This window comes from Lonchura striata, chromosome 6 (assembly GCF_050655825.1).
Source record: "Lonchura striata isolate lonStrDom1 chromosome 6, ASM5065582v1, whole genome shotgun sequence".
Lineage (NCBI taxonomy): Eukaryota > Metazoa > Chordata > Aves > Passeriformes > Estrildidae > Lonchura > Lonchura striata.
The window spans coordinates 13,948,598-13,970,934 of NC_140708.1; the positions used below are offsets into that span (position 1 = coordinate 13,948,598).

At 40.3% G+C, this 22,337-nt stretch overlaps 1 protein-coding gene across 5 annotated transcripts in view; it reads right to left on the reverse strand.

Annotated features, from left to right (window-relative positions):
• The window catches only part of GRID1 (glutamate ionotropic receptor delta type subunit 1), a 516,570-nt gene that overhangs the window by 314,048 nt on the left and 180,185 nt on the right, over positions 1-22,337 (reverse strand). For all 5 annotated transcript variants that reach the window (XM_085583261.1, XM_031505170.3, XM_077784530.2 and 2 more), the window contains exon 3: positions 4,993-5,277. In XM_085583261.1, coding sequence (XP_085439387.1) covers positions 4,993-5,277 — 285 coding nt within the window. The remainder of the gene's footprint in view (positions 1-4,992; positions 5,278-22,337) is intronic.

The following is a 22,337-nucleotide window of genomic DNA, read 5'->3' on the forward strand; positions in this document are numbered from 1 at the left end:
CTGGAAATATGGCAGCCCCAGTGATGCAGAAGTGATTGTCTGGCAGCTGAAATCATGACACAGAAAGCAGAAGATAATTTATGTTATAAACAGACAAAGATAAAAGAAAACTTAAAGCAGGTAAGGTGAAAATAACTCATGTGCAAATGCTCTGCATTGCTTCTTTTTTGTTGTGACAGTCAATGTTTCACATTACAAGTGATTCGCAGTGCTCCACGTGGACTGTACAAATGCATGAATTTCTCAATTTTCATTACAATATTCCTCCGCAAATTAAATAAATGCAAGGGTAGCAGCCTGCACAAAGGGATCTTGACAAAAGACAGACCATTCCAGGACCAATATCTTGTTGTAAAATTATTAATAGCACAATTCCTGTAATTTACAATCGTGGCTGAGGCTCTTAACAGGCAGGACTCAGAAATGAAACTGTCACATAATTGCTGTGGGAAACACAACTTCCCACAAAACCAGTCATATTGAAAATTAAGTTCCTTCCACACAGCAAGATTGATCAAGTGGCATTCAAAGTTAATGCAGCACCAATGAAAAATAATAGACCTCCAACCTTGGGGGAAAAAAATTAGAAATCAATAATTGCCGCGCTCCCACCCCAGTCTCAGTTCTGGATCCCTTTCTGCCCCGGCTAGCTCCCGATGGGGCAAGAAGGGCAAATGGAAGCACCCTCCGCTGAGCCCAGCAGGGCTTTGGAGAGTGCTCTGTGGGTCTGACAGGCACAGCTGAATCCCACGGCGTGGCAAAGAAGAGAGTCTCTTGTTAGGGGCTGAATCCAAAGGTTATTGTAGCCCAGCAGGGCCCAACAACACCTGAACAACGCCAGCTAACAAGAGCCCCAGCAGGGCGCTTGCAACACCTTATATACTGAGAGGAGGGAATTGATCAGCCAATGGGAGCACAAGGGGAGTGGCTCTTGTATAGACAGACACATAAGGGAACCAATGAGGGATGGATATGGGCGGGGCCCCAGGCCCCTGTCCAATCACCAGGCAGCCAGGATGGAAGGTTCTGGATGTGTGGGCGGGGACACCGAGTGACGGACAGGGAGCCTGGGAGGGGCCAAGGCAATGACTGACACTCGGGGGAGGATTGACACCCAGGTAAGGCGGGAAAACAGGGACAAACCAAGCTGAATGTGGGGGTACACGGGAACGAACCATTACATTGTGAAATGATAATAAAACACGCAATAACACAACTCCACAAATAATCTGTAGCCTTGGGGTTTTTCCTCTGTAGAAACCAAGCTTCATGGCTCAGTTTGGAAGGTCAAATGTTCTTCAGAATTTTCTTCTGTAAAACCTTTATACAAGACTTTTCTTCAGCAGACAACACTCACTTATTGACACCAAAACTTAAGAACTATTACAGCTACTTTTCACAGGTCTAGTACCATTTTCATTGACAAAATGGACTCATAAAATACTCCTATTTTATCTTACATTTTGTAATATAGATATTCAGACGTGTATGAAAGAAAGCAGAGACCTAATCTAACTATAGAGATAAAAAGTGTTTTTCAGTAGTAAGGTTAATCTATTGAAAACATAGCTATTACTCACATTTCTCTTCAGAAATATGATTTAATATGCCTCATTGTTTTCATTTTCACATCCAGGCTCCAAAACCATTCTCAAATCCATCCTCTAACCACAGATCTGTTTATTTGCTCACCCTAGAAGCACAGTTTCAACTGTTTAATTCCCAACCTCATCTTCTGGTGGGTGGTACCCAGTGCTTTAAACTGATAGTCATTTTACAGCTTGGTAAGATTCTACCAATCACTACCAATTTTTCTGTCAGAAAGTTTGACTGCTGATGCTTCTACATCCAGAAGGTCAGCAGAATAAAATATTAAACTTCCCAGCAGGCCTGTACACATTGTTGCAATATATGTAGAGGCGTAGAAGATGCTCTTGTAGAGGAAAGCATAATTCAAAATACATCAGCACAGCTGAATCTTCTTAGGATGACACAAAGATCAGAATTCTGCTGCAAGTTCTTTTACAGCTGAGTAGAACTGGCTCCACAGAGCACCATCTGAAAGCCACTGGCAAACTTAGGGACAGCTGGTTTTTTTCACCAAAAAATGAATGTCAGTCTCAGCAACAGCAACCTTCAAGTGTGATCAATGAGGAACAGGTTTCTGTGCACCTTCTGAAACCTCACACAAACCATAAATGAGAGAAGTGCAAAAACAAGGGCTAAATCATAAAGATACAACATCTGTATTAACTTCTATCTTTTCTTGTATAAATGCAGAGGAACTGAATGGATAATCATCAACCAATCTTTCCCCTGTTGGTACAAACTCAGTCAGAATCTCTTGATTTCTTGTTGAAGACTTCAAGGTACTTTATATAAAGGACTATATCCTTTCACTGAAGTTGTGCGTACATTTTTATCTGTCATTTCAGTGTGAAAAAAAAAAAATATTTTACTGTAACTACAAGAATATTAGGGGCTTGTTAGGCTGTTGAGAAACTACTCCATGTTTCTAACAGCCAAGTCCATTACTTTTCCACATAAATTAGAATTCAAAATGTATGCCAAAGAAGAGACAAGTAATAACTCTAATAAATAATTTTCAGCTTCAACGTAACACAGCATGGGAGGTTCTTTAAATTAGGCAATGCTATTTAGTCTTCAGAAAATCTGCCAGATTCCACAAGGAGGACACCAAGGACCTTTAAATTAAAACACTACTCAGAGGAACTTTCAGAGAACAGGTAGAGAAGGACCACTTATAGAAAACCATCAAAGCCTAGTACTGGAAACTCTCTGTAGTCACAAATGCATCACCCCTCTCATCACGGCCAGCAAGAACTCCTGCCCATTGGGCAGGGAGGTGCTGCTGGAGAAGCAGGAGCAGGGCTCTGTGGGAGCTCAGTGCCCCAGGAGCCAGGCATCTGTTTTGGAGCTCAGCATGCAATATCCTGGGGAGTGGGTTATTTATCCTCCATTCACCAACCCATGCCCAGATCTGGCAAGGTTCTGTTGACTTTTTTATGGAAACCCCTCCCACCAAATTCTTATGAAAAAATTTTTTCCAGTGGAATATGGATGTCACATCCATGAGGAGAAGGAAAGAGGAGCTGTAATGCACACCACACTCCCCACTGGAAGGAGCAGAATGCCTCTGGCAATCTTCTATAACATTAACGTCTTACTGAAACAGTCTGTGCCAAATGGAAAAGATAAATTTGATGGAAACTGAATTTAGAGGTATGTGAATTAAGGGTTTCAGGATTTGCTACTGACATGTGTTAAGTCTTTGCAAGAAAAAAAAGGGAAAAAAAGACAAAGAAACATAGATGCATCACTGGAATAAGGTATACCATAGTTCAGTAAGCAGATGGGCTAGTAGGGAAAATAGGCAATAGCAATTTGCACATCAAACATCTGGGGTGTTTTTAAGACATCCTAATAAGGTTATTTCTTCCCCTTTCATTCTTGAGATAACTTAGAATAATTTAGACTCTTTAAACCCAATCCTCTGCTAAAGAGCAGCATTTTTATCACTACCACAAGGCCACCAAAAGCACTTCTGCTTTCAAAGCATTCACTGTTCAAGTATTACAGAGGACAGTAATTACAGGACAGTTTATTTGCTGGGTTCCTAGATTTTAAACCTACAGATTAGCTCTACAAGCATCATGGAAGTCTTCTCATGATTAAAACAATTTCATGTCATTAAAAAGATGTTACAGTCTTAGTTGATTTGCTACTTAAAACCATCCTTATCATCCTCAATGTCCCTGTTAAAGAAATAGCAAATAGCTATCTAGCAACTGAGAAGAGAAACCTGCACCCAAGACTTTTAGAACCCTTTTAAACTCAGTTGTTGGTAGTTCCTTTGTTTGCTTCTTGGATTTTGGGGATTTTTAAACCAGGACTAACTAAACTTCAAAACCAAAGATGCTATTTCTCTCTGACTTGCCACTGAAAATCTGATAATATATAGGGAGAATCCAAATAAAGATTTATTTTGTAATGATGGAAGATGTATAAAATGTAAACTATACATGCATAGACATGTCTATATGCATAGATATACATAAGATTATTTTTCCCTACTGTGATTTAACCTTAAGTTTGCTTTTTTTATATTCTGTTCATGGTAAATCACCACGTTAAAAGATTACGCGTAACAGTTTAAAGCAAAAGTATTAGCAGGGTTTTACAATGTACCATAGGAGATTATTTTCCCCATTACAGATCCTATATGTTAAGACAGGGGTGCTGAATGTACCATGAGTTAAACATATGGAACAGTGCTCGTATCAGTTGAGCAGGGGTGGAGGGAATATAAAAAACGTATATACAGTTGCCTTTCCCTCTGAGAGCCCAGCATGAGAGACTTGGGGTTTTATTATTCTTCATGCCTGTCATAAGGTACCTGGGCAGAGACTCCTTTTCCTCAAATTTGAGCTCAAAGTAAGAATTTTGCTGAAGGAAATGCATGAGATTTAGAGAAAACACTAACTGTACTTTTCAGTTTAATGCCAGGAATATCACTGTGAATGTAGTCTAGATACAGAATAGTGTGTGGAAGCACGCGAAAAAAGTAATAGTCATTGTGAAAATTTACTTGTAAAGAGAAAGGTACTCAGCTTTGATAGAAAGCATTTTCTGGAACAGGTAGAGACCATGCTGAACTTCCTTGCACATCTATGTGACCCCTGCTGATCCACGTCAACACTTGATTAATATTTCACTGCAAAAGTGTGAGGAGATTCAAACTTTGTCTGTCTGGGTAGGTGTTGCTAAGCAACTTTGCTCCTTCTCTGAGAACTAGTCTTCACAGCAACCTTTCCTTCAAGACAAAGACCTGCATCCACTCGAAACGCTTTCTCCTATGTCAGTGAAAAACCCAGTATGCCGTATTCCACCCTTCCCTTTGCCTTTCCCTCCCCACCTCCCAGTCGAGAAGGAACGAACAGAAGGGCGCCCGAAGCGCTGTCCTTCCCTTACCGTAGTCGCTGTCGTAGAAGACGATGAACTTCTGCCAGCGCAGCTCGGTGACCAGCTTGAGCATGACATCGTTGAGGCGCACGGGCGGGCGCGCGGCCAGCGTGTACTCCTCGTCCTCGGGGCTGGGGTTGAGCTGGCAGGCCGTGCGCGGGGAGCCGCCCGTGCTGCGCTGCACGAACAGGTGCGGGATGTGCATGGCATCCGTCAGCGACTGCAGCGCGCTGGCCGACGCGCAGCCCGTCGATGTCACCAGCGCCAGGATCCCCAGGGTCATCAGGTCGCAGGCTGGAGAAGACAACAGGTAAAGCCACGTTTGAATGAGCTCACCAATTCCTTTGGCCAACCTCCATGCTAAGAAGGGAATGAGGAAGGTTTTTCCCTTGCCATCAACACAGACCTGAAATTATTTCTATTATGCTATCAGCTGAAGCCTTTCAGAGTGAAGTCCTGTACCTTCACAGGAGGGGATGGTATCTGCAATCTGTCCTGGTATGCCAAAGTTGAGGACAGATAACAACTGCTATCAGTCCCTGAGACGGTAGCTGATGTGGATGGAGATTACGGCCCTTGCTTCAGAGGTCAGTCCTGGCGCATGCAGGAACTGAATTCCCATTTTTTAAAACTCATTTCACTGCTTTAACCTCTTAATCCTTGTTGGATAACAGTGGATGAAGATTTTGGACAATAAAGAGCAATTTCCATTCCAAGGACTTGCCTCATGCAGTAGAGATTTTAGGGAATTTTTAAATTGATATAAAGCATTCACTGTGTGTCTCAGAGCACTGAAGAAACAACAAAGGCATTGTTTAGAACCAGGACAACTCATGAATGACTAAACAATTATTAGCAACTCCGTAGCTGTCATTAAAAAGACCTGGAAAGCCACGTATCATTTAAAAACACAGCATATACATTTGACCCCATCCATTTTTGAGAATGCAGCATTATTCTCATGCTGAGTTTGAAACACAGACCATGTGGGGGCCTGGGCAGTCTGCTCTGCTGCTCAGGGCACCACATGTGTCGTGTTCTTGCAGGACTTCTCCAGATCAGGCAACCTGATACTCAGCTGCAGTTAGAAAATATTTCCAGCCAGGGCCCTCAGCACCTATTCAGTCAGTGGTGAGAAGACTGTGTAGGACCATAGGGCAGCCAGGGATGCTGGTTTTTGCTAACTCTAGTGAATAAATGGCAGCAAAGTGGGCCCTGGGAGCTCAGCACAGGAGACCCTCTAAGATTAGCCTGACACCAGCGCTGAGGGTGCCCCAGTGGCACTAGGAGATGTCTGCTCCACCTTTGAAGAGGGCTGGGGGCAAGCTCAGGTGTTCAGCAGTTGTTTCAGAGCCCAACAAGCACAAGCACAGCCTGCCCACAGGAAATCCTTGCTCTGCTGCCCCAGCACAGCAAAGCTGGACAGGAGGGGTCTGGAGATGCTCCACAGCCCTGGGCAGTGGAGCACAAGCTCATTAACAGTGTATGAATAAATAGACTCTGGGGTGCAATTCAGAGCCCCCTGGGACACCCAGAGAGCTGAGCAGGAAATTCAGCTGCCAGCTGGAGAGAGGAGGTTGCCCGTGGTGGTGCTTCCCTCTGCAAGGAGACTGCACAGGCTGTGGGACTGCAGCCACACTGCCACAGGTGACCTGCAGCCTCATCACCAGTGGAAAGGCAGGAAAGAGAACACAATATATTAAAAAGTATTTATTTATCCTCCTCCAAACACTTAAGTATATTTCCACTTTCAGAGGTCAGAAAGTCAAAGGAAGTAGATTATGAGTAATTAATAGAAATTAATAGTTAATTATCAATTAATATTAATTACATAAAGTCTCCATAATTAAATACATAACTGTTTCTCACACAACCAGTGAACCACTCCACCAAAAATCTTCTTAGACCAGACAGAAAATAGATCTATTTCACTTTGATATGGGATAACAAAAAGAAAATGTTTGATCTTCTCTGTGCACAGAATGTTCACCATGTATCCTGATGCAACAAAGATGAAGAGCTTTTAAAATTATTTCCTTGATGGTCTTTACAATAAACATATGTCAGCTGCATTATCTAAATTTACTCTGTGTTGATTATAGCTATATGAAATTGTTCTTTGTTTTTCCTGAGAGCTGACCTGATTTAACAGCAGGGAGGCATTATATTTGCCAAATGGGAGACCCAGGTTCAGGAACAGATTTGATTTCCCAGGTTTCTTGCCAGAGAAAACCGAACATGTCATACAGGTAATTTATTTAGTCACAGTAGGGGAGGGAACAGAGAAGTGAGAACAGAGGGAGAGAACAGCAGAGCTGAGCCATAAACCCCTGCAGAGATCACCAGCCAGCAAGCTTTGCTGTCACTAAGGGCGAGAGCAGCAAGCCACACGGGGCTGTAGCAGGAACAATTTACTTGCAAACCAGACAGAAGGAGACAAAAACAAAGCCCTTTCTGATGGGAGGATGCATTCAGAGAGTCATTTATTTGTGCAATTCAGAGCTGATCACCAGTTGTGTAACAAGAAAAACCTTCATTCAGTGGCTGACACTAACCAAAAGCTACTACTTATTACAGCAGAAAGACCAGAGAGGCAACAGATCACAGCAAATGGGCCCCCTTATCTCCCAGCACAGCCCACCAAACATAGCTGAATTATCTCAAAGACCATTTCAGCTGAGGCATTTTCCCAGTGTTTTGTAGCTTGTGTCCATGGGTTAGACTGAAGAATTAGTCAATATGCTTCACATTCTGATATTTTTTTGTCCATTGATTATGTTCTGCCTGAAAGCATATGCTATTTAGTACGTGCGTGCTCCAGTTGCCTCTGTTTTGAGATAGCAGGCAATGAAAACTGGAATGACTGAAGAAAAAAAAAAAGTTTCGTGTTTTCTGAATTGCTTTCTTTAGTCAAATTACAGAATGTGAAACAAGAACATGTCATTCCTAATAGAAGACTTTCATTATACAAAAATACAATGGATTCCAAGAAGTTCAGCTTCTCAACAATTATTGCACTGAAGGGTGAGAAGGAAAGTATTACTTTTTACGTGAGTAACACAATGGGGAACAACAACATAACAGACTCCATTAAAAAACTCAGCAGCTCTTAAGGTAACTCCAAACTCCTTAGCAAGGGAACATTAGAGGATTACACAATCCTGGGAGAAAACTCTGGTGGACCAATTCATTTTTTTGGTATTTCCCCCACATTGCTACAATTTCTTGCACAGAAAAGAGATGCAGTTTTCTGCTTAATTTCGCAATAGCTATGTATTTGCAGCAACAATCAGATATCCTTGACTCTGTGACTGAGAGACTGGCTAATTCTGTCTACCAGTTGCAGTTTCATGAGCATTCAAAAGAACTTGTGATTTTTGCATAAAAAATTCATAACCCTGATCTTGACATTCTTACAAGCTGAATATATTTGATCTGAAATGCTTTGGTCCACATCAAACTACCAACATAAGGGAAAGGGGAATCAAAACACCTTGAGAACTTCAGTCATCTTCAACTACTATAGTTATGGTAATATACATTTAATAGTCTTCTAACTAAAATGCTTCCATATTTATTTATGTTGCAGATACCTTTACTTAGATAGGTTTTATAAAACAAGGCCTTTATTTGTTCCTGATGAAAGGACAGAAATGTTCTAGTAATCCTGCCCCAGATTTGACTGCTATTTAAACAGAAATAGATACTAGTTTAGTGTGCTGAGAGTTACTTATAACCATAAGACTTCATTTTAAGAAGATACCAACATCATACAAACCATACAGTAAGAAATGTGCAGTCTAACATAATGAAAACATGATCATCATCATACCTAAAAAAATAAATCTTCATTAATGTACGTGAGCCAAATAAATCATGTCATGGTGCTTTTTCAGTGTTGGCCTCTATCAACAGACCATCTCTCAAGCTTATTCTTGGATTTCATTGAAGTTTCCCAAACTATTGATTAATCTTGCTTTTCATTCTTTTGGTGAAGTAGCTCTCCTAAGCTATTCTTTCGAAGTCTGTTTTCAGAGACCCACTTTTACACATCTCTTTATCACTAACATTTTTATCTGTTATTCCCATCACAGTGTTTCACAAAACACTGCTTTCTTCTCCATCTATTGCCTCTAATTTTATTCTCACGTCATAGTAATATATACAAAACTCTCCCATTCTGTGACCCACATCTCGAACTCCAGACCACATCTCTAACTCCATTAAGAACACATTTAAGCCTGAAAAGGAAGCTATTAATTTTCAGACTTTGCCTTATCCACACCACCTTTCTCATCAGTGGAACTCCTCATGGCACATGGGACAATGCAAGACTTCTGCTGTGCTGCAATCATCCTTCAGGTCTTGCATCACTGCTTCCTGTACTTCCTAATTCTGAAGACAGGTGCAGATGGCAAAATCCTGATTTGACACTATCTTCATGGGGATATTTGCATTAAGAGCTTTATCTCAGATCTCTGTAATTAAATCCCTCTCTCCCCAAACCACTGGGGATTAAAATACTCCAAAATAAACTGTTCTCTTGCTCCTGGCAATGTGACAACATGACCATCTCTCAGTCTCCCTTCAGAGATTTCCTATTATCAGAAAAGGGTAGACACTTCTTCCTTTGTTTCCTCCATTATCGACAGAGCAGCTGCCAGTGTAATTTCAGCTCTAACAATATATATCCACCTACTGGCTTCACACTGCCTCTTCAAACTTCCATGTCTCTCTGTCTCTCACTTCTGGGCATCACTATCCTGCCCACTCTGGACGCCCTCTCATATTTAATAAATCCTCTTCAAGCTTTCAGTTGAATATTTTTCTTTTTCAGTTTGACTAGCCCTTAGGAAGTTTTTACTGCACTGCAAAAGAAGAGTCACCCAAATCACAACTTGCATTTAAAAAAAAAAAAACACTGAAAATTGAGAGGCTGTTGCCTTTCTGCTTGGAAAGCTTTTCAAAGGAAGGAAGATAACTTCAGACATGCTGTATTAATTCGCAATGAAGTGATTAAGTTGGCACTTAAGTGTCTGTGATTAGCTTTAAAAGCCACCTTCCTGCTGAGACAAGGGACTTCATGCTTGCCTCAGTACTACTTCCTCAGTCAATCTCACAGAAAACTCAATTTTCACCTTATTTATCTTTGAAAGTCTGAAAAATACAGCAGATTCTGGGGAAAAACCCTGGTTTTGGGACCCTAAATCCTAATATTAAATGAGAATATCAAGGCCTGTAATATCTGCTGAAAATGCATAGGTAGCAGATCCAAACTGAACTAGCAAGCAGATGCAGAATGTCATGTGCTATATACAAATGAACTATTGTATTATTATGGGGATAAAATCTAAATATCAATTTGGTTCATTAGCCAATTTCAAGATAATCAGAGATACATGTAAAATTTTGGGGTGAAGCACTAAAACAGCCAAGAGTTAGGAGATAAAAATGTATCAGCTTGTAAAATTGTGTCTTGAATCAAGATGTAAGGTTTGTGGGAAACATACCCACAGAGATATTCTCAAATTAAATGGAAAAAGTCCTTCTAGGAGGTTTCTTGGAGCACTGAAATGTAACAGACAACGATGCAAGGAGAAAGACTGCATCCACCAAGAAATATTTCAAGTGGCTAATGATACAATTCTTCCAGGAAAAGCCAAAATAACACAAAACACAGAAGGGTTTTCATACATATCTAAGCAAAACCTGAATGTTTCTGCTGTAGTACATGAGAAACTTCAGTGAAGTTGGAGCACAGGCCCACAGCTAATTCAGCCACCCAGAAAAATGGCAAAAGACTATTAGCTATCTACATCTTACTCCTCTTTAGGCCTCCAAACGCCTTTAAAATTTATTGCTTTTGTGGAAAACTAGCTGATCAGGCAGAAAAATATTATAGAATAATCTCATCTATATCACTGAGAATGCTTCTATTACAAATATTGATTTATACAAAGATTCACTCCTATTATTGTTGTATGAAAAACAACATTAAAATTGGTTATCTAAGAACTCACTGAACCTCATGCTTCACTAAATGGGGTTTTCTGAAGAGTAATTTGTTTCATGCTTCACATTTTATGATGTTTCTTATTCTTCAGCTTCTTTCCTTAACTGAGAATGGCAATTCATAATGAACCTGCATAACTTGCATTTAATGACATGCTATGCAGTTGTTCTCCCTTTGGATACTCAGCAATAAACTTATTTTTTTGTTACATTTCTGTAGACTTTTACTTACCATAATGTTCTATACTTGTACTACTTTTCTACAAATAACAAATAGTTTATTATTTTTATTAGGAAATCTACATGAAGCTATGGTTACTTGTCACATAATGACTGATAATATAGAGAAAAGACAACAAAGGTAGGCAGCAAAAACCTTTTAGGTAGCACTTTTATTGTAGTATCACCTTATATATAGTGAATATGGATATTTCCTACTCCATTATCAAAACAAAATACATCTTTGAACTAGAAAGAAAATTCATGATTTCTCCTCTGTGGTTTAGTTAAAAAAATAAAAAATCAAGCCAACCAAAACCCCAAAGTACCTTATCTTAGGTGTGTCCATTTTTTGGATAAGATGTTTGAGAACAATAAATATTCCCTCCTTCCTCTTTGCTATCTGAGAAAGGGCAGGACAGATGTACCAGTACATTCATACATTAGGCTGTGCATGTAAGAATGAAATAAACATTATGCCACAATATCTCTGACAAAGGAGCATCTGAAAAACATCTCAAAAGCAAGGAAAGAATGAAGATTTTAAAATGTTTACCAAAAAAATTGGCAAAATTGCTTCTAAAGGTCATCTCCCAGTTCTTGGGCAGTCTTTGTACTGTTTTTCCATTATTCAAGGAGGATGGGTAAGGGAATAAGGTGCTGGGGTCAGCAGCTGGCTCCATCCCTCCAGGCTCAGGGCATTAACAGGGGCCTTGTCCCTGCTCAGTGACATCAACTGCTCAAGAGAAGCAGTTTTTACATCTTCAGCTTCCTTTCACTCTACGTTTTACAACCTGATGTCTTGGGGGCCAATTCTCAGCATGTACAAACTCTCAGAGCTCCCCTGGCACTACCAGAAGTGTCCTTTATATCTAAATAATTGCCACTGTGCCTTGCTTGCTCCATTAGCCCCTTGGCTCAGCATTTTCAGTACATTCTCAGTGTTGGCTGGCACACACACAGACAGCTTTTGGTATGAAGGCTGCAAAATGCTTTCATTTCATAGGACCTGTGATGAACACCACAGCTGCATAAATCCTTTCCTTGGCATTTGCATAACTGCAGCTACTGGAGATTTAAAGAACTACCACCTGAAAGACAAACCAAAGAGCCATTTCTGTGCAGGACAACATTCTTTGTGTCAGTACTAACCCACTAAACCACTAACTGCCATCCTTGAAAAATGAACCACGAGCACAGAGGAGCAGTCTAGACCACTCTTCTGTTTGCATTTATGCAGACAAAAAAATTACTCCAAAATGGTAAGTAATATACAACAGAGAATAAAAACAGTGATCAAAACTAGAGTTGTGTCTTTCATTTAATTTATGGGAGTGTATTAATAACTCCATTTTTTGATGGTCAATATAAAACACCAAGCACAAGTAACCCTGCTCTACTGACAACGCAGTTTCGTTTCTGCACAACTGAGTGATGCCATCAAGTGGTCAACAAATACACCAGTTGTTTTCCAAGTAAGGTTTTTGGGTTAATCTTCATTGAATACACTGCATTTTGTGTGGAGAAGCTGCTGCCATGAAATCAGCAAAAAGCACACTCCACTGATAAAAGTGCATCAATTGAGAGCACTGGTGACAGATAAGAGATGGCCTTGTTTTTCCAAAAGACAGCTCTGACACTTCTCTCTAGCTCCTCCTAAGAAAGTAAGTGTCTCTGAGAGCACAAAAGCCTTCTAACTGCTTTAGAGTTGATTTTTGCTATTGGTTTTGCAGATGGGTGGATCTAGAAGACCGCACCAGAAAAGTCTGTATAATGTAGGTATTAAAACAATTTAGCATTGTGAGTGGTTAAGGATGTGCAATAACCCAGAATTTAAGCCTTTTCTAGGTTTCTTAATAATAAAAAGAGCCATAAGCAGCTAAAATTGAAATTCAATAGTATAGAATAACTGCGCTTCTGTTTTCTCAACAAAATGTAACTCCATTACTGAAGATTTGCTCCTGGAATTGTAGTTTGGCGTGATTAAAAATGTGAATAAGCGTTTCTGGTAATTTTGAATAGTGCATGGTTCTACAGAACTACACATTAATCACAATGGCATCAAAATACTATTTTAAGGCACTAGGTGGAACTGAATCAGCTTTGACTTTTTTTTTTTCTTTTTCCCTTTCAGCACTAGTTCTGAGGTAGAATTAACTGCAAACCATCTCAATTATTCACAGAACATAACTGCTTTTCTGAGCACTGCATATTTGATCTCTGTTCTTTGTAAGTTCTTCAATAATTATGTTTTCTTTTGCCCTTCAACACAGAATGAGCTGCACTCTCACCCTCTGCTTTTTTCACCTGCCTTTCATGACAAATCAATGACACAGGAGTATTTTTTACATCCTCGTTAGCATTCTGCAGGGATGCCTGACTTTGTTGCCTCCTTTGGGACTATTTTACTTGTACACACTGAGTATTATTTCAATGTCAATGTGACTCAGGCTCGGAGCATGCACTAAAGGAAAACGCTCCTCTTCCATCTACAAAAAGCTATCAAACATGGTGACTCCAGACAAGCTGACAAAACCTCCCATTTTTGGGTACCGAGGGGCACATTTGGACATGGAGCAGCACTGACAGCCAAGGAACCCGTCAGCCCTACCTCCTATCTAAAGAGACCCATGCACAAATAGGGCCACGAGAAGCTTCCCTTTGGGGAGAGGCTTCAACTCGCCCCCTTTGCATCACACCTTAAGCTGAATCATGAAGGATGAGCATCAGCCTAAGCCTCCTCAACACTGCTTCTGCCCTACCTACAAAAGATTCTCCTGTTGTTTCCCCAGCACATTAGGAGCACGTGCCAGGCACTGCACACTCCCACTCACGTCGACATTTTAAGCAAACCGAAACAATGACGCATGATCTACTTCCCAATCCACCACTGGGCTCACTAAAGTGTCTGCTTGAAAACAGCAGTCAAATAACCCCAGACATTGCTCCAAAGTGGCACTTTGCATCCTCAGACTTTAAGGGAGATTCTGGGGCACACACAATGCTGTCAGGGCTGCTGCATTACCAGAAGGAAAATGATATGAGGCTACACCATTGTCTCATGCACAGACAGCGAGTTCCATACTCCAACAAGCAGCTCCAGAAATGCACAGCCCTAAAACTTATCCTTATGGTCCCATCTATGATTTTCCCCTCCCACAGCTGTTACTTCTACCAGCAAAGGGGACAGCAATATTACATAAGGCAGAGGAGACACCAGGAATCTTCACATAGCCAGGGAAGCACAGCCGTGCTGAAGGAGCCCACTTATCTAAACAGCATTCACTTATTTATGCCAACTGCTGAAAGACTCGTAGTGTTTATGAATCTGCTTGTGACTCAGGATGTATTTATAGCCTATATTTATCGACAAGCTTTAGGGGTTGATCTATTGAAAGATCTCTGCAATGTATCACATACTTACAACTGCATTCAAAGATTATGCAAATATGCCAAGCCTAGCAACAGTCTAAAGCTGCTATGTCATTTTCTAAAATCAACTTTAAAAGGAACACTTTCTCCTTTCCTCACTCATGAAAGACATAACAAATGCCAAAATTATTTTTACTCATTACCAAGGAAAGGTTCCTGTCCTCACTCACCACTATTATTTGTGATATAAAAACCACTTTGCTTGGAGATCTCAAATCTCCCATGGCTGTCCAGTGCTATAAACTGGGTAGCATTAAAACACTGCAAATCTGCATTCTCCAGTTTACCTTTTAGCAGTTGCCACTGAATAACTTCAGACACCACACACAACTTTTTTAACACCTACTAAAGCTACTTAAAATTATTGGAGCATTACTCTGAATTTCTCTCTCCCCTTCAGCTCTGCATGAGACAAATCAGGGGAAAACATAAAAATTCACAAATTGTCAGGAGTTCTCATCTGAATACATTAAATTAGCCAGTTGTTCAAATGTGTTTAACACCTGGTAATTCCCACTGTGAACCTGAGGGCAGATTTTCAAAAAGTCTCAGCATTTACATGGTTCCTTACCAGAGGCTTCTGCAAAACCAGGCCTCTTTATTTTGATGTTTAAATGAGACCTGACCTCTTGAAAGTTTTTTCCATTTTCAACCCTTTTATTTTTTTTAAACTATGTCACCCTCTGTCTCTGGGAATAAACGGGTATTACAATGGATTATCCCCTAGGCTTACCTCAAACCAACAGAAATGCAGAATACTTGGTATTATATTATTAGAAATTGTTTAAAAATCAGCCTGATTACAACTTGCACCTAAGATTTTTCTCCACATGAAAGTCACTCTATGGTAGACAAATTCAGACTCATCTAGAGGGAGCCACATAGAAAAGATGTGCTTTTAAAACACTTCACATTCTACAGGAATATACTACTTCCCTTAAAGGCTCTACTTTCAGCTGTTGTACAATTCCTTCAACTGCATCTGATGTCAGTAGCTAGTAACTATGTTATATACACATAATATATATTGTCAGAGTGGATAGATAATACAGGATAACTCAAGCCCTGTGGCATGATCTATACAGAAATATCAAATTAAATTTCTTATAAGGTGCTGCTTAGGCTTTATTACTAAGAATGCTTAACTGGCTATTATGTTTTATGTTTGTGCTCATATAATCTCATTATATAACACCTTCAGGTAGCTGTCTTTAGTCACAGACTAAAACCAAAATAATTTTGTCCCTGTCCTCTAACCAGCACATTTGAACATATTCTACAGAAGACCAAGAGAGTTACCGCTGCACTGTGGTCAAAACGCACAGTTATTAAAGCATTATCACATGGGGACAAGTAAGGAATTCAATATTACACCTTCTTGAGTCTGTTTCCACAGGGCTTTGTAACACCAATAACCAGTGCTCATGCAGAGAGTTAAACACAGATGGAAGAAAAATGCTTCAGCTAACAAGATAAACCTCATAACAAAGAAGCTAGTAGCTAATTTCAAGCTGGGATTGGTTTGAGGAAAGGAAAAGATGCACCTCAAATCTTGAAACAAGGAAGAGTAGGTCAGAGAAGGTTCTTGCTTTCAAATATCAATGTTTTTACCAGGAAAAAAAATTATGTGACTTATTAGAAAAGTGAATTTCTAATGAGAGAAACCAGTACAAGTGAGGGATTTTTGTTTGTTTGTTCATAGGTCACCAGCTTCTCACTAATGGTATTTATTATTGTATTATACAGATTTTCTGAGACGATACGATTGTATGCTCAAGTCATAAGTAGAAAAAAATACAAATCTTATAAAGTCAACATCTAGAGCCTTCTTGCTATTCTCACACTGTTCCCCAAGCATTAGGGAATTTTACTGCAAGAAACACTCAAATCCTAAACTGATAAAAACTCAAGTTACAGCAAGATACTACAAATAGCACAGTGTCAGCTTGAGAGCCTGGACATCCTGACAAGAACTATGGTATTCCCTGCAGGGCTCTGGTGGGCTCTCTTCAGTTGTCATTGTATGACTGCTATACTCTGATGTCTTCTCTTTTTACTGCACATCATCTTTATAAAATCACTGTCTCGCCCACAACATTTCCTATATACACCAGCTGAATTCTCACATTCTTCACAGCATCAATTCTTTTCTCATAATCACTGAATTGTTTTCTTAGAGCAACCAGACTGTAAGGTACAGGACTGCAGGGAATCACTACCCAGGCCTGGCAGGACATTACCCTCTTGTCTGACTGATGATGACCTGCACAATTGACACTATGGGCTTTTAAATTTCCCCAAATCTCTCCAAAAGTGAGGCATTGCCTTCTGAAGTTAAATCCCTAGACACACCATGGAGGTACAGCCCCCAAGAGCTCTAGTGCCTGATTCTGCAGACTCAATGGCTCCTGTTAGCTATCCAACCTTCCCAATTTACTTCAAACAGCTATTTCCCAAAGATCCAATTTCATGAGCATTAGGCCAGAACACATTTGTTCACTAAAGGACCTTTGTCTAAATACATACCACAGACGTAGAAAACACCTTGCCCTTCCCCACATCACCTGAGTTCTACACAGCTCTTAAGCATTTTCTACAGCATTAATCATGCATGCAGTACTATGAACCACTTGTATTTAGGACCTGATTCATCTCAGTAAACTAACTACTATGAAATCCAATTAATTTATTTCCTCACAGGCTGAAACTACTTTGTGCAACCAGAAGAACTACCTCCTGGATAGACATGTCAGCTGGGTTCTCAGGGGGGCTTTTGTCACAGAGGCTCTTCATTTGCACATGGTAAGAATATTTTGATGTAGTCCAAATCTACATCTTGAAGCTGTCAGTCTGGCAGACAACGACCTTGCACATTTACTAGTCTCAGAAACTCCATGGAGACCACTCCTATATATATATTTAGACTGACAACCATTTCTCAGTTCTACAAGAGAGAAGTGCCGGGGTTTTTTTACAATAGCAGGCTTCCTTAGATGTAGAGCCCAAGGCACAATATGTTATCTTTGGCCACAGTACCAACAGAAGGTGTTAATGAAGCCCAAGACTAAAGCAGGGTTAAAGTTTGGGGGAAGTCTGGCTCCTTCTTGTACACTTTACAGAACTAGATCCAGGTGTAACAAAGACATATATCAGATGCTCCTTCCTCACAGCCCTCTCCTAGAGCAAGGTGACTACATGTACCAGACACAGGCTGGACACCCTGGAGACCACGGCCAGCATCCTCTGCAGGAAAAAAATGCTTCCTCTGTTCCCTGAGCAACAGCCAAGCACAGCAAGGTGTTAAAGTGAGCTGCAGGACCAGACCCTGCTGGGCAGGACACATTGCTCTGGACATTTAGGCCCCCACCACACAGAACCTGGGCTGTCAGAGAAAAACATTTTTCTCACTTCCACTCCAAGTCCCTTTCCAGTCTAAAAGACATTTCTGTGCAGTGTAACAAAAGGCAACATCTCACTTAGGACTTTCTCCATTTCTTTGGTCCTGTGTGCATGCAGGAGAGTGCCCAGTACACTTGCTTATGTGAGCAAAAGGGGGTTCTAAATAGCAAAAGTGCCTATCATTTTCCCCCAGTTTAATGATACATTTGATTAACTGCACTGATCATAGCTAGTCAGCTAACTCACAGACTTCAGTGTCTTTGAATGTCAAAACTGAATGAAATGGGTTTTGTGAGCAATGACCAAATACATCAGCTAAACTGTCAGAAAAACTGAAAAATAGAAAGGTAGGTAATGCTGCTCAATTTGTAGACTAATTTTTGAACACATAGAAATGCACAATGAAAAGAAAGGCAGTGTTTCTACCAATGCTCTCAAGACACTTATCTCTGTTTTGCATTAACTGGAAGACAACTTTCACATTTTGTGAACATACCCTTTCTAATATTCAGCATCCAACCAGCTGAACTCCACCAAGGCCCAGGAGCTGACAGACTCCTAATCAGGGACCTGGGTGCACACAGAGTCCCACGAGGCAAGCAGCTAAAGCACCTCTTTGTGCTTTCACCCCACAATGTGCTGATACATGAGGAAGCAAATGTGATCCAAAAAGGGCAGGTATTTTGAAGTGACAAGTTTCTTGCCCACTGACCCTTGCTGAAGTAATTTAAATATAAAGCTCTACAAAGCAAAAGATCAACCACAAAAAGTTCCATATGAAGAACATATTAAACTTTTTATAAACAAAGGTTAAACAATTAAACCTTTACATGTCAATTGAAGGAATGCTTTTTTTTTAAAATTTTACAATATAAACACTTGCGGGAGGTGGGAGAAAAGAAACAAAAATGCATTTTTTAATACAAAAATTGAAAAGCAGCTGAAGTCCAATGCACCAGGCATTCCTGTCACCACCACCATCTCCCATTCCTGCCTCCTCACTTCCCTCATGGCAGGACTCGGGTTGAGCCCTCAGGTTCTGACCCACACTTAGCATCACCCTCAGCAGGAGATGCCAACTCTCAGGTGCAGTTAAATAACCAGTGCCCTCACCTGACACCTCCTATGCCCATGTGCAACTTCACCCCACAAACCAGTCACATTTCCCAAGGGTCTGAAAGGCAAAACAATTTGGCTACTGATTGGCCTCTATAAGCTCCACTTGGGGTGAGCACCAGCTGGCAACTTCTTGTTTCAGCTCTTTGCTGTGAGAAGTCTGAGCTCTCAAGGGCAAGTCACACACAAAGCCTCCAGCATAAAGCTCTCCTGTACACCTTGGGTGCCTGCCAGCTGAGATGGAGACTGAATCTGTCGAGCACAGTCCCCAGTTTCCATCACTCAGAAGCCCTAACCAAGAGCAATAGGTTTCTCCTTCACCAGGAATGCCAGTGTTTGTTTAGAGTGGACAAGTGCCACAATAAGCACAATGCTTTATGCCACTTAGACAAATCAGGAGAGAGTAACCTTTTATCTTCAGGATCAATTGGATTTAGCTGGGAAACTCAGTTTCTGATCTCTGCACTTTTGACAGAAGGCAAGGAGTCACATGGATAATTTATACAGATTAATTAATGATAGCAAGGTCTAATTTCATTTGTGCAGTCATTTGCTTATTTCTTTTATTTGTGTTTTTTCCTGAAGTACTTGCGTGAAGCATGCAATTGCATTCTGTTGGAGTGGTTAACACAGCATAAAGAGAAATACATACTTGTCATGTCATTTCAGGCCCTACACCGCAGAATCACAAGTTAAATAATTTTTGGCTACTAAAATCGAAACAGGGCAGGTGCTGTAAAAAGCAAAAGACCAGAAATCTTAATTCCTATAAGCCATTTTTAATGCAGATAACTGTCCATGTATCCCTTGTGCAGTCCAGGATTAGCTCTCTTCAGTTACAAAACACGGTACAATATGGATCTGCAGCTATAGGTCACAGTTCCACTGAAAGGCTAAGGGTGAAGGTTTTTTGAGACAAAATTTTGGGGTAATTTTGTGAAGACTTGTTATCCTGCAGTTGTTCCTCTGTCAAGAGTTCAGTGTTTTATTTGTGTAAGCAACACATTCACTGAAGGTAAATAGAGTACTGAATCCACCATATCAGCTAGCTTCGCTTGCCTAGGCCAGTGTCTTTTCCATATCTGTCACTGACACCACACCAATCTCTCTAAAGCTTTTAAAATCTTTTGCAGACATACACAAAACCAAATTCCTATAAAAGAACATTCTCCAGAATATTGTCATATTCATTGGCTTTTGTGCTGAAGCATGAGGATTTAAATTCTTTATAATTTCTTAATCCTATCAAATATACTTGTGCATTTTCTAATTATCTGCGTAGAGCCTAATCCTTACCAAAAAAAAAAAAAAAAAAAAAAAGAGAAATAAAAAAATTCTCCTAAGATTCTAAGCACTCAATACATTAACTCTGAGTTCACAAAGTTCTTGCTGGTTTTAAGCCTTGACGCTTCCTCCTATGGAGCTGAAATAAAGTCCCTCTTGCTCTTTGCATCACCATTTCCCCTTCCCAATTATGATTTTTTTTTTTAACAGCTCCAGGTCTCTGCTCTTTTCCACATCTTTAATAAGCTTTTGATTCATTGTGAATACCTAAGCATGTGTCACATATCTTCACAAAACACAGTCACCAGAAAGAAAAAAGGGAAACCATGGCATTCCTAACATATTCCCACTCATCTCTCTCCAGTGACACTTTGCCCTTTCTTCCATAAACCCCAACACAGCTGTGAAATTCCTTATTTTCCCACGAGCACACCTTTGCCAGCCTCAGCAGGAGTTTCAGCTGCCATTACAGAGCCCACTGACCTACTCCTGTTGGGAGTCACTGAGTTACTGCCTTCCCTAGCCTGGATGGGGGTCACCCACGTGTAATTGTTCTTCTCAAACCCAGATTAGGGATGAGAACATTAAACACTATTTCTAGGATAGAACTTGTACATTTTTCCTGTTCTAACCATTTGTGTTCACCTATCCTTATAGAGCTTCTGAACTACAACAGCTTCCCCACTCCACTCTCTCCAGAACCGCTTAGATATTCTGCTGCCTTCTGCAAGCATTTACCAGAGCATTACTTTTCCACATGATAACCCATTGACCTATAATAGTTTTTTTCTGAACATTTTGAAAAAAAAAAAAAATTATACCTTGGAGCAAGTGTTTCCATCTCTGGTGAAGATCACATTGTCTTATAACTCCATGTATAATTGGGTATTGCTTTGGGAAATCGTGTTGCAGCTTCAGCAAAAGCCACAAGCTGTCTCATAGGATCTCAAAGGTATTGTAACTGTCCTATTTTAATGAAATTGCACTTGCAGTGTTGCAGCAAAACATCTCATACATCTCATTCCAGTCCTTTGAAGGGATAATAAACAAACTGATTATAAGCTACTCCTGCTTTTTTTTTAGATTTAGTAGTACTAAATCTTGCTGTCTCTGAAAGACATGAAAAGCCAAACCAATGTAACCTACAAATGGACTTTACATTTTGTCTACACTGTGCACTTCACAGCTGCACGAGCTACTGGTACATGAGGTAGGTCATTCTGAAGTCACACAGAAGGTTTTTCTGTGCTACAGTGCACTGAGCAGTGCAGACAAGCCCATAAGTGGCACATCTCCCAAATGCAAAGCAGGGCAGAAGGTCTGACGGTCTGGGTTAGTCCCACGTGTTTCTGACATGTTCAGCACAGTTATACTACAGTGTTTTCCTCCATCAAAAAAAAATTTTGCAAAATATGATTGAATTCAAGATTCAACAGGGATGCAGAACCCATCCTAGAAACCTACACCATTTCCTAAGGAAATGATACCACAAAAAAAGGAATTATTTAGCGCTGAATTGGATCTAGTTTGAGCTTACCCTTGCTCTAGAATTTACAGGCTAAAGACATGCACTAAAAATTCCTCCAAAGCATTTCCAAATCCTGTACACAAATTTTCAACAAGGCTTTCACCCCATGATATGGCTGAGAAGAAAGGCAATATTATTCACTCTAGTACAAATTTTCTTTATGCAAATCGCCCAGGATTTACTACTTAGAAGTGGAAATGAAGGTTCCTTCTCATGTCTGAGGTGCAGGAAATTACCATGTGCTGCTTATTGTCGACAGCAGAATCCTTATGACTCATTTCTTTGTCCTTTAAGACATTTAAATGAAAACAAAATTTTAAGGATGTACAGATAACCCTTTTAACAAGGTGAATGCTTTATTACA